The sequence below is a fragment of the Haliaeetus leucocephalus genome, unplaced genomic scaffold (assembly GCF_000737465.1).
Source record: "Haliaeetus leucocephalus isolate CR32 unplaced genomic scaffold, Haliaeetus_leucocephalus-4.0 Scaffold656, whole genome shotgun sequence".
Lineage (NCBI taxonomy): Eukaryota > Metazoa > Chordata > Aves > Accipitriformes > Accipitridae > Haliaeetus > Haliaeetus leucocephalus.
The window spans coordinates 9,067,026-9,079,796 of record NW_010973092.1 but is presented as its reverse complement, the minus strand read 5'-3'; the positions used below and the strand labels follow the sequence as shown (position 1 = coordinate 9,079,796).

Here is a 12,771-nt window from a genome sequence, read left to right as displayed (position 1 = left end):
GGCTGTTGGGTTGGTTGCCTTTATTGCAGGGGTCTCTGTTGTTACCTGTTCCTTACTAAGCATTTACTGGGTTAAGCAAAACAGTTAATTCAGTCCTCCACATCCCTGAGTACTTCCTCAGATAAGACATTGGTGTGAGTGGGGCTGAGCAATGGTGGGGGCAAGCTGTGCGTGACCCAGAATGGTTAGTGAAGAGCAGCAAAACACGAAGGTCCAAACAAGACTTGAGGACCCCAGTAAGGAAAAGAAATTCTCTCCAGCCTTTCTAGCCACAGCTAAGGAGATGCTTTCTCTGAAGGGAGTGTTTCCCCAAATTGTCCTTAATAAGGGACTTCTAGTCACTGAGTTCAGCTCCCTGCAAACTGGACCCCTTAACACAAAACACCTCCACTCCATGCACCACAGGTGCTGCCTCTAGCCTGCAATCTACTTGAGGCCAGCTGGAAAAATGGAGAAAACCGCATGAACTTCATTGTGCTCCTGGTGGTAGGGTTTCCTATGTGATGCATTAAGGTGTGAATGTGTATGAACAGAGACAGGCTTCCCCTGGCCAGCTGTAACATCAGCCGCAGGAGAGGGAGATGGCAGCGTTTGCTCTTTCATCAGTGCTCACTCCTCTCTCTTTTCCCTGTTTTCCATCTCACCCAGAATACTGGTGTCGGGACGGCTGGAGCAGCGAACGTCTTGAAAGTGGGACAGCCGGGCTCCCGTGGGCACTCATGAAGCAGTCTGTTCCTGACCTGCTCTGACCTTCACAGGGAACTGGATGCCCTTCATCACTCAAAAAACCATTCACAGTTCCTCTCCTCTAGCCTCACCTGTTTCCTATGTGACTCAACAAGCTGCAGTCAGGCTTGGCAGGAGTGCCCCTGGGAACTGCGCTGGTACATGCCAAGCTGAACTCAACCCTCTCTACCGATAGCCTTTTCCATATAGGGATGACTTGTTTATACGGTATTTACATATTATTGTGCAATATCCAATGCAGGGATGGGGTGATTGGGGCTTCACGTATTTTTAATCAGTTATTTAAGTGTTACCAGGGTGAACAAGCTGTGAGTGCAGGTGCTGGCCCCAATGGGCTTTTATGTAAGACCCAGCCCTGTTGGTTTCCTCAGCTCATCCACACAGCTGCAGGAGCAAACGCTGGTGCTATACAGAAACCGCTGCCCCTTGGGAGAGCGGAAGGCAGCCATTGACAACTTTCTTCAGCTTATTCTCAGTTTACAGTGGGTGGCAAGTAGGGCCACAACAGGGAGCAAACCATGGAAATATTCCTGGTTAAAACAATTTGTGGGTCACTGTGGATTTTGATTAGTTTTAATAGGGCAGATTAATTATTTTCCCCATATAGCCATCTTCAGCAAGTGTTGCAACCTGTCTATCCTCCAGCACTCGCTTGTCTTGCCCCAGTGCTGTAAGACCCGACAGCATCCCCAGCGTGGCCCGTGCGCTCTCATCCGTGTCATTGGGACACAGTCAAGGTACGACAGGGAAATCCTCTGACCAAGACAGAGAGCAAATGGCCAGAAGGAAGCTCAGCAAAAGCCAGTGCTGAAACCTCCTCTCCAGCATACGGTACCATGGATCATCAGTAGACACTTTTGCACGTGTCTCCTCAGGCTTCGGTCTGTGGTGAGCAGTAATTCAGCAGGGGCTGTCTGCTCCCCATACTAGTGAGAAACCTACCTTAAAATTGCCCAGGTGGTAAAATAGCAGAAATCTTAATGCAACACGTGGTGCTTTTGTAGGGCAGCTCATTTACTCCAGGTTTTTTCTCCAGGACATGGATGGAGAGAGCTGTCTGTGTGCACTTTAAGCAGCTGATGGTTCTGACCCTGAGGACCTTCCCTTACGAATTTGTTGGTTTTTTTTTCTCCTAATCATTTGGGCTTTCGTATATTTTTTCTCAGGATTTTAAATTAAGACCTTTTGTTATGCCAAATTTTTTTCTTTTTTTTTTCCTTGAAATGATTTCCTAGGAGAGCACAGGGAATTCTGGAGCTATGGTTACAACAGTTCTGTTGTGTCTGATTTATTATGGACAAATCCTCAGTGTGATTGCTGCTGCACATGTGAGAAACTATTATTGGCATAAAGAAAGAGTGTCTTGTCTGATAGTTCTCTTTCCCTAAGCTCTACTGATTGGAAAAAAAAAAACAGATAAAGCCTAAGCACTCATTAAATTTGTAGTTATATGTAGCAGTATATCTGTAGGATGACTTAAACCACGCTAGTTTTCACAACTTTACTACCTCTTTCTCCACAAGGAAACAGTACACAGGGTGTGTCTTGAATTTCTGGTTGATTATTCCTTATCTTGATCATTTTGGACCTTTTCTTACCTTCTATATGCCTGGAAAACAAACCAACCTGAAATACTTCTCTCTGAAATAAGGGATGGCAAGTGAAAGACATAGCTTTCTAATCTTTATATGTCTTTTTCTATAGTTGGGGTATATTATATTACATATAAACAACCTATATTCAAACAACCCCCAGACTTGTTGTTTCTTGGGGTGCAGCTAATGTGGCTATGTAATGGCATGTTTTACTGCTCACAGCTGGAGCAGTAAGCTGGGCACATACTGTACATACATTGCAGTAGTACAGATTCAACCACAAAAACTTGATCTTATATCTGAGCCCTTGCTAAAGACAGCAGCATACTTCTGCTACAGCCCCTGATCTTTATCAAATGGCCAACAAAAATCATGAAGAATATTTTCACTGCATTTCATGTGAACATGACATCAAGCTTTTAGAAAATTCTACCCGACACACAAATCTCAGAGAACTGGACATGCCCAAAGCGTAATCGAAAACTATTGCTGGAATATCATAAAGTCTCCAAAATGTAGTTTTAAGTAAGTCCTTTTAATTTCTGATATGTGTCCAAGTTGAGTGAATAAGAATAGGGGAACTGCAGGAGTAAAAGATGGTAAAATGTGATTATTTTTTTTTTTTAAAAGATGTTATTTGGAAGAACATATACCAAAATACATCTCACTTTCTCCTGTGTCCACATATTAATGGTTTACAATAATGCTCTCTGTGTATCTATGCAAATACTTGAAGAATGCAATTCATTGTGCCTTTTGCCTAGTTTTAATAAATTTGTCAGTTGTCATTAACAAATATTCTGTCACTGTGTACTATTTTGGTTCAAATCTTGATTTTACACGTGGCATTTGTCCAGAGATGGCAGGATAGCTGGGGCAATGGCTTTTATGAAATGCAGTTCTACGCAGTGAGAAGGATGAGTCTCGTTTACAATCTATTTCTGAAATAAAACGCATAAAACATTACACCAATTAGGATGCCAAAACCAAAGCCAGTGAATTACTTGGATTATTTTCTGCTACCAAAGGAGGGCGCTGCTGTTTTACTCTCTGCCCCAGATGCTCTTTCTGCTGTAAACTGTCCTTCAAGCCCGTTTACCCTTTACGGCTACACCAGTAAGATCAGAGAAAGCATTAAAAACTTTCAGATACAGCTGCAAGGGTTGTTAGTTTTTTGGGTTTTTGGTTTTTTTTTAGAAAAAGCCTTTATTTCCCTTTCCACATTCCAAAAAAAAAAAAGTACTGAAATGTTATTAGAATAAGAGATTGCATATTCCTCTCCCCCCCCAACCCCAAGTTGCATTTGCTCAGCGATGCTCAGACCCAGGTATAATCAGGTCAGCATCTCAGCATCAGTGTGTGCCGTGGTCCAGGGCCAACCCAGCCAGAGCTTCCTCTGGACTAAGCCAGCTTGGCAAAGCCAGCTTAGGCTTTGCTGCTCCCAGTTTAGGATTTGCTGTGAGAAAAATGAGCTCCAGTCTCCTTGTGCTATAAGACCTAGCAGCAAGATGGGAGAAACATTTAACTGTGGTAATACCTTCTCTTTTCACCTCCCAGCTCAAAATGTTATTTCTCCCATCCCTTCGCCCTCACCGTTGATATACAACCAAGGGGGTTTTGAAGGTGAGCTGTGAGCAAGAGTCCAGGTAACATCTGTACTATATTGAGAAAGATGGAGAGGGGTGAACAGGACCGCTCTGGGATAAACTGCTCCCTACAGCTCTGCAGAGGATCACCCGCTTATGCCTGTTTGGCTTTTAACATGCAGCTCAGGCCTCCCTCTAAACAAACAAACAAAAGAAAGAAAAGCTTCTGGGCTTAAATAATAGCAGGACAGGTCATGGGGCTCAGAGTTGGGGGCCTCTCCAAGGTCAAGACATTTCCTAAGAAAAAAAATACTTAAGATTTACAGCCACTTGGACTTTCAGGCTGAAAAGACTTTCACAGACCACAAAAAATCTTGAAGATGGTGCCAGTGTTTCTCCTGACATGGGGTTTACCCTGCCAGAGCTCCCCAGCCTGAGCAGGAGCAGCCCCTTGCTCTGGTGAGGTCTGGATCAGGCCCAACAGCTTCACCACCAACATCAACATAGCCCGGGCACCGTAGCTACTAAGGAAGAAAACCCAAACAAACCAACCCACCCATAAAACTAATTAACACTGTACTGCAGGAAAGCTCCTGTACCTCACAAGAAACAAAAGCTGAAAAAGATTTCTCTGCCGTGGTCCTGTAAAAATGCTTCATGGCTTGGGTCCTGCTACTGAGCCTAAGTGAGCATCTATTCCAAAATTCACCATGTTTTGCCCATATTCACCAATATCCTTGTCCCATATCTGCAGAGCAAGTAATTAAACATGGATGAGCGCAGTCTGAATAGCAGGTGTGCACCATTCAGTCCTTGTCTCTCACCTCCGTTTGAGATAGTGGCGTGTATTTTAGAGTTCATGCAAGTGTCTAGAAAGGAAAAGAAAAGACAAAAAACACTAATCAATTACTCAAGCAGGGCCTGGAAATAAACACATCAATGGCCACCCCGGGGAAGAAGTGCAAGAGTAAACATTAGCCCTGCCAAGAATAAGAAGGGGCCTCAGAGAAGAGCTTTGTCCCAGGAATACCGTATTTCAAGAGGATTTTCATTTTCAGTGGCTGCAGGTATTAAAGCCCAGTGAGGATTAAACATACCCCTTGCTGCCACACCATGATAAAGATCCAATCCAAAAGACTTGGCTTGACTCCGCCAAGCTTTGGATAAGACACTGTTGGTTTTATTCTCTGCTTTTCCTTTTTTAAATCGCCTCACTGGCATCTGGAATATTAACATCAACCCATTCACCCAACCTCGCATGTAACACGCTAGGTATAGATCATGAATACTTTGGGTTTATCCTCTGGGGCGATGCTGGAGTTGTCCACCTCTATCAGGATGTTCTTGTCATCTCGGGTGACCGGCGCTTGCTCTCCGCTCTGGAGTACTTGTCGTAGACTCCCTAAGCTGACGTCCATGTCTTTGAAGGCATGGAGTAAAAATACCCCCAAAATGATGGTGAGGAAGCCACAAACTGTTCCGATGATGTCAACTACGGTCATGGTGACCCACTCCTTAAAGAGGATGATGGAAGTTGTGATGACGATGGTGGTGAACAGCACATAGTAGATGGGAAACACCAAAGAGGTATTGAAAATGTCTAGAGACTTATTGAGGTAGTTAATTTGTGTAGTGATGGATGCCACCAGCGTGATGACTAGGATCCACGTCAATGGGTGCTGCAGCACAGGCCGGCCAGCAAAGAAGCCCTTGATGGCAATACCCAGGCCCTTGACCGAGGACACGGAGAAGGCACCAATAACAGAGCAGATGGTGAGGTAGACGAGGATGTTGCTCTGGCCATAGCGGGGTCCGAGGTAGAAGATCAGGAGGAAGCAGACAGCCAAGAGGATCGCAGCATAAGCGAGGAAACCTGGAAGAGGGAAGGAAGCAACTCAAAACTGAGCAGCGGGCATGGGGAGCAGTATGTGCTGCCCAGCGCCGAGAGAGAAAACACGACCTCCTGTGTACCTGGCTCTTTCAGCTTAGAAGACATTTCATCCAGAGTGGTGACCTCCTCATCCTCTGGGGCGTGTATCACCATCACGGTGCTGCCCACAAGGCTGAGCATGCAGCCCAGCTTTCCCAGCAGGTTGAGCCGTTCTCCAAGCAAATACGAAGACAGGATGGCACTGCACAGCACAGAAAAATGTCAGCTGGTGCTTTAAAGTCCTTTAAAGAAGGAATAACAGCTAAAATAAGGTAAAGAATGCCTTCATGTGACACAAATTTGGAGTGAATGTGTTGGATTCCAGTGTGTTAATACACAATCACATTGCATCTACTGACAGCCGAACCCGCAGAGGTGCAGGTGTGATCTATAGATCACAGTTCATGTACCAGCAAGGTGAAAAAATGCTGAATGTGTTAGCACATCCTCAGAAATATTTTCAGGGTCTACAGATGCACTCATGAGCTGTTAGGTATTATGAAGCCTTTAGTGCCCAAGTCCTTCGAGGACCAGTGTAACAGTGAAAAAAACCCCAACCTAACAACAGAAGAGTTACATTAATTTTAACTAAATCATCAGAACTATTAAGCCCCAGAGAAACTCAAGGTACTGGGGCTATAGATACATCTGCAAAAATATCTAGTTATTGTCCATAAAAATTTGGGACCAGACTGGTCCCATTTCACAGTAACAGTCCTTCTACAGAACCTTCAGTACCTGGAGTCATGTATTTTGATATGAATCTCCTTTTTTAAAATAAAGAAATAAAATAGGGTTTCAGCCCTTTTGGCAACAGACAGAAGTATAAAAACAAAACATCAGAGCACCCTAAAAGCCTAGAAAATAAAAGGCAAACAAAAGACAGTATAAAAACAAGCCTGATATTTTTGACCCTTTTAGATTTTTAGTACTGTTCACTACAAGAACAAAACAAAACAAAAAAACCAACCTTCAATTGGCTAATGAACTAGAACAAGGGAGGAAGTGACACTGATATTCGCAATAATTTAACCTGAAGTGTATGTGGCTGCTATCTACATGCAGCATTTGCAGAAGGGCATGCTACTTAATTCAGCGGTTTCCAAATGATCCTCCAAAAGGACAACAACTGTTAGAGCGATTTTTAGAAAACACTGAGACATTTTTTCCTTTAGGCAGAATAAATCATATTAGCATCACTTCAATCTTTCTATCTTACAAGACAAACAGGCAAACAAAAAAAGACAAACTATAGACATATAAATCACCTTATGAGCACACTCAGAGCCCCCAGAGGCGTGACAATAGTTGCAGGAGCAAAGGCATAGGCGGCAAAGTTGGCAGCTTCCCCTCCACCCACTGAACAAACACAAGAAAAATAAATACCAGTAAGTTATAGTATACCTTTTGTGTTTTCTCTTGTGGGCTTGCAAACTAGTAAGATGTCAGTTAGAGAGTGGATTTTATTATGGGGGTTTCATGCTGCTGCTAAACAGGACCAGATAGTGGGTGAAAATCTCTCCATTACAAATTAATGCAAGCAGAGCAGCATCCCTGGAACCCTGCACCCACACGGAGAAGGGCTGGAGGGTGCCAGGGCTTGGCCATGTCACAGCTGATCCATATTAACTCATTAAACCCCCAAAGCCCAGGCAGGCAGCTGCAGTGTGTCTGGGTGATTAATGAGGGGGTGGGCTGTTATGGGAGCTGCTGGGAGGCTGCTCCTTACCTACAAAGTGTCTCCTTGAGGTTGATAGTGTTACTCTCTGGCTGAGCTGTCCTTGTCCCTTGAGCAGCAAGTACTGTGTGTTTGCTTATGGGTTGTGCTCTGGTGGTTGTGCAGTAGGAGCTGCAAGGGCAGAGTGCGGTGGGGACACCTTGAACTGTTGCTGCAGTACTAAGAGCTAGAAAAGACTGCTCTGAAAAACCCTTTGCTGCTCTTTGGACAGCTGTAGTCCAATTTGAGAAGATACTGTAATGTTGCAGTATGAAAAGAAGGATTTAAGGCTTCCTCTAAGGCAAAGAAAGCTTTGCTTGAGAAAGGAGCTGCTACCCACACCTCTTTGCTATCCTCCTTGTGCTGCAGCAGTAACCTTGCCTGGAGTCCCCAGGCACACACAGGAGGCTGTTTGCCCTGTGCCTGGTATGCAGAGAGGCCAGCCAGCTACCTTATTAAAACCTGGCTTTTCGTGCTTTCGATCAGGTAAAACTGAGCTAGCAAGTTCTACCAGCCCTGCAGGAGGATGGTGAGGGCAATCCTGCGTGGCGCACTGTCTCCACTCTCCTTGAGGTACCTCTGCTGATGATGGGGGAACTTGCAAGAAAAAAGGCTTCAAGCCACCAGATGCTGGGCTTGTTCTACACCTGATTCACAGGGACAGACCCTGGAAAAGCTGCAAACCCAGGGAAACAGCTTCTACTTACTGGTTAACAAGCCAGCCCACCAGAGCCAGTCCTTTAGGTAGCCGTGGCCTCCATCTCCTGGGGAAGCAAAGTACACAGGTATGCAGGAGTTAACAACCATGTTCTTCGGAGTAAGAGATGAGAAATGTCCCTTTGGAGAGGGATAAATTGCAAGGGGAAGAGTGTGGCAAAGAAAACAGCCTGGAAGGACAGAACATGCAGGCATGCCATCCTATGTGGAAATTATGTTGAGTCAAGGGATTAGCAGAAACTGGCACTTAGGGCTGGAAGATGCATATACAATAAAAGCAGTTGTTTAATGGCACCCACTGCCCCAAAGCCACAGAGGTTATCAGCCCGGGATGAAGCCACCCCTGCTGCAGCATGGAGTTTGGGGCTGCCCTTCAGCCCTGGGACCTGTGGGCATCCTCGCTGGTTCATCAGGGCACATCAGTCCCTAAACCCAGCGATAAACACTGCAGCTGAGGCCCCATGGACTCGTCATGTTTCATCTTGCATGTTCCGCTTGCCTGTTCACTATGGGATGCTCCTGGAGCAGAGGGATGAAGGATGGCAGGGCCTGCCCTGTGCTGGGTGCCCCCCACCCAAAGGCTGCTCCCTGGGACACTGCCACCCTGTGTCCTGCCTGCGGAGACCCTGCGCTTTGCTTCACGTTGCACCAGCTCGCTGCGGAGTCTCACGTATGGGCCCTAAGGTAAGGCAATGAGTTTTTCCAAACCCAGCTCAAGTGGGGGTTATAGCTATGAAAGGTGAAGGTGGGAAAAACCGGCTGGTTGCTCTGTGTGGACATGTGGTGCTTTAGTTTGTGTTGCTCTACGGTCATGGTGAAGGCTTTCTGCGTCCTCTGCCAGAAGCTATCTGCTCCTTTTGTACGCTGCTTTTTATCATAAGGCCTCAGCCTGAACTGCCAGAAATCCTAATATTAACTTTATGTGGAACAGCCATTATGTGACCAAGCGTTTCTGATGAAAAATGATTCCTGGCATTGGAACAACTCAAAGAAAGAAAATGTGCATATAAATGAGGGAGAATGGACAAACTGTGTTGGGAGCTAATCCAGCTCTGGTCTTAACCCACAGGCTGTTAGATGTAAGGAGCTTGAGCCTGCTGACATTGTGAACCCTGATTTTACTGGGTCAGAGACAGCCCATGTTTTTGACAAGTGTGACCTGACCAGAGCTGTCAGTAACAGCAATGTTTGACCTGCCTTGGAGAAAAGTGGTGTGCTCAGATAGCAGGGGTGAAACATGGGGACTGAGAGATTAAAGGGTGAGATAGGAAAAGGGGGAAATGATGAGGCGGACAGGAATCTGCTAGAATTCAGCCTGTTCTCGTTCCTCAAGTTCAAATATTACATTTTGGTATTCCTTAGAAATTGCTGTGTTGTTTTCGGTTTTGTTTGGTTGGGGTTTTTTTCCTCAAGAACTCTGTCAGCTGCAATTTTCTGTCATTAATCCCTAATTCCTGGTTAAACATCCTGAAAAATAGGGAGGGGTTTGCTCTTTTTTTACTTGCTTGGCTCTGTTGTGGGAGAAGTTCACGGAGAGAAGGAGGAGAGAGACATCATCTACAATTGAAACAATACCGGTATTTCATTGCACAAATATAAGGCAAAAAGCAAACCCATGTGAGTTCAGCAGTTGTATGCAGGCAGCCTAATGGCAGGGGATGGAGACAGACTCGAGACTGGACTGTGGCTCAGGTGCTGTTGGTAGCTTTGCTGCTCACCTGTTGGTTGACTCTGCACAGTTACTTCATTTCATGCCTCTGTGCCCTCAGATGGGGACACAGTAAAATGGGGACAGTGATACTGACTTCCTTTGTAAAATGGTTTAAGAAGCATTTCTAGGCCAGAACTGGGAAGCAGTAGTATTTTAATTATCATTATTTTGGTTTGTAGTTATGTAAGAAGGTCAGCTGCCAGGTAGGACTTACGCTACGGCTAGAACGAATGTTTGCAATGCTGATGGGATGTGTCCAATTCCACAGTGCAATTCTGCTGTAGGCAGTGCTCCTCCACCATTTCCCATCCATATATACGTGCACATAAACACATGCCTTGCCCTAAGAGCTTGATGCTAGAGGAAAGTTATCTACACATTGTTGAGCAACATACCTCAGAAGTATGCTTTCTGAAAACCACAAGCAGAGTTCATACAGATCGCAGGCGTGCAGTCCCGCATTAAAAAATGGCTCTTGCTAATGCAATTAAGGCACATGGGGCTGCATCCTTGTCTCGGTGATTTGGTGGCAAAGCTGCCCAGCGCATCAATAAGAGCAAGAGTGGGGTCATGGAGCTGTGCTGTTCTGCTCCGGTCTGTGGTGTGGGGATGACTTGCACCTTTATGCAAAGGGGCACATTTCAAAGAGCTTTTAACACTCTGCTTCCCCCTGGCCTCACACTTTCCTGTGCAAGAGCTGCGATGGGCGCATATTGTTCTTTTGGTGGTTTCACTCTGATCACACAGTGCATGTGACTTGCTATTTGCGGTGCAAGGCAGGGGAATGCTGCTTTTAGCTGACCCCTTCCAATGCAGCGCTCTGTAAATTAGCTCCTCGGCTCCAGCAGAGCACTGCTCTGAGTCTCGCACGCAAACATACATGCAGAAAAGGTCCGTCTGACATTGCTGACGGAAGGCTGACATGTGTACCCAGAAGTGTTCCCTTGCCATACAAGTGCTGGAGTTTGGACGATGTGTGTGGTTCTGGGAACACGTGGACCTCCTCCCTCCTGCCCCCCTCCAGAACTCTTACCTGCCCTGGTGCCTCCCTTCTCCACCAGCCGTAGCAGCCCCTTCTTCTTGAGGATGACGCTGTTTCCGATGAGGAAGCTGGAGAAGACAGCCAAGCCCAGGCCGATGTAGAACCCATAATTGCTTTCCAGCCGAGTTACCCAGAAGTCATCCGAAGTCCCATTGTCCTGGACAGAGTCAGCTGGGTCAGCATTGCCGATCACCCGGCACACGACCCGGTGGGAAAGGCACGAAAGGGTGACCAGTGACCCTGTGAGACCACCATGGAATTAAAACAGCAAATTACTGATATGACTATCAACAGTGCCTCTATTGCTCTTTGGACACAGTCAGATGTCCCTCTGAACAGCCACCTGTGCTGTCACCCTACCAGCACATACCCAGCAACTCTCAAAACCTCAGGACAGCTCTTTACTCGCACGTGGAAATGGCAAGGTGTTAAGGGACAGACTTACGGAGTGCAGTTCAAGCAGCTCGTTGACACTGAATGTGTCTGCCAGTCTACACACTAAACTGGAAGGCCGCAAGGAACACTATAATAATGTAATTTGAATTTCCAAGTATCTATGCCAGAGTGTCTCCACCAATGTTATGAGTTTGAACTATGCCTTATCCACGCTCAACCTTGTTGATTCAAAGGCTTTGGTGCTTTCCAGCCAATTAAGCCTCGCATCTCCCAGCTTCTCTGCAGCTTGCAGCTTTGGGTTTAATGTGGAGTAATGCCAGTACTTTGTGTATCTGTTGCAGCTCTGTGTACCCAGCGGTGCCATGGGATTGCTCCTAAGACAACAACAAACTCGCTCAGACCAAACTTTCATCTGTATGTTGCTTCTAATGGTTTTATTCTACCTGTTTGCAGAGTTCACAAGTGCTCATAAAGCATGCCAAGTCCTGCCAGTGTGGAAGGACTGAAAGCAGACACTGTTTTCTGCTGTTAACACCAAAAGCACTAAGCCCCTGTGTCTCTAGCCAAGGTGTGTTGCTGTGTGTGGGTGGGAAAACTGCTGAGTTTCTTCCTACCCTCCTGCTCCTACCACACCCAGCTCATCTTCCCATTGCAATCTTTACTCCGAGTGTAGTAAAGACAGCGTGACTGCAACTGTGGGAAACAGAACAGCCAGGTGGAGTGTCACAGAAGTCCCTTTGTAGTAAAAGATTTAATTTTCTGCCTGAACTCATGTAGGAATTATGGAGCAAATATTTGTGTCTCTGCAGGCAGGGGTATGCAATGGCTAAACTGCTCACAGTACTGCCAGCAGCCTGGGCACAGGTCCCACCTTTTTCCTGAAGCAAGAGCCTGGATTAGACCTTCTGCAGCTACACCCCATGTCCCCTGCACATGCAGCTGAGGATTTGGATCCCAAATGGATCTGGACTTGTTCTAATGGAAAAAAATTGCAGTGACTTTCTAGATGAGTTTCTAAAGGTTCTCTAAGTTTCTTTTCTAATGGAAAAACATCCTTGATTGTGGAAGTATTTCCTGGGGAATAGGACTGGACAGGACACCTTGCCTCCTCAGCTGGGTAAAAGTCTCTGCAATGTGCTCCTGGGCACAAGCATAGGGCAGTGGGATGGGGTGAATACCAACTGGATTAAGTAATCTTTAAAGGTAAAAAAGTGACCCTAGCTTCTCTGTAAGGCTGACGGAGCGCAGCGCTAGCTGCTGGCAGAGCAGGCTGCGTGGGGCTTGTGGATCAAGGGAGTTTTCCCATTCCTATACAGACCTCAAAAAAAAA

General features: G+C 46.0%; 2 protein-coding genes across 2 annotated transcripts in view; one reads left to right on the top strand and one right to left on the bottom strand.

Annotated features, from left to right (window-relative positions):
* The window catches only part of ADAM19 (ADAM metallopeptidase domain 19), a 33,222-nt gene extending 32,432 nt beyond the window's left edge, over window positions 1-790 (top strand). Inside the window, exon 22 of the mRNA XM_010579214.1 lies at window positions 649-790. Within this exon, the coding sequence (XP_010577516.1) occupies window positions 649-723 (75 nt within the window). The 3' untranslated portion in view covers window positions 724-790. The remainder of the gene's footprint in view (window positions 1-648) is intronic.
* A 4,406-nt stretch (window positions 791-5,196) lies between these two features.
* NIPAL4 (NIPA-like domain containing 4) overlaps window positions 5,197-12,771 on the bottom strand; it is a 7,866-nt gene continuing 291 nt past the window's right edge. Inside the window, exons 2-6 of the mRNA XM_010578995.1 lie at window positions 11,037-11,285; window positions 8,283-8,339; window positions 7,127-7,217; window positions 5,900-6,060; window positions 5,197-5,801 (exon numbers count right to left, since the gene is read on the bottom strand). Of these exons, the coding sequence (XP_010577297.1) occupies window positions 5,197-5,801; window positions 5,900-6,060; window positions 7,127-7,217; window positions 8,283-8,339; window positions 11,037-11,285 (1,163 nt within the window). The remainder of the gene's footprint in view (window positions 5,802-5,899; window positions 6,061-7,126; window positions 7,218-8,282; window positions 8,340-11,036; window positions 11,286-12,771) is intronic.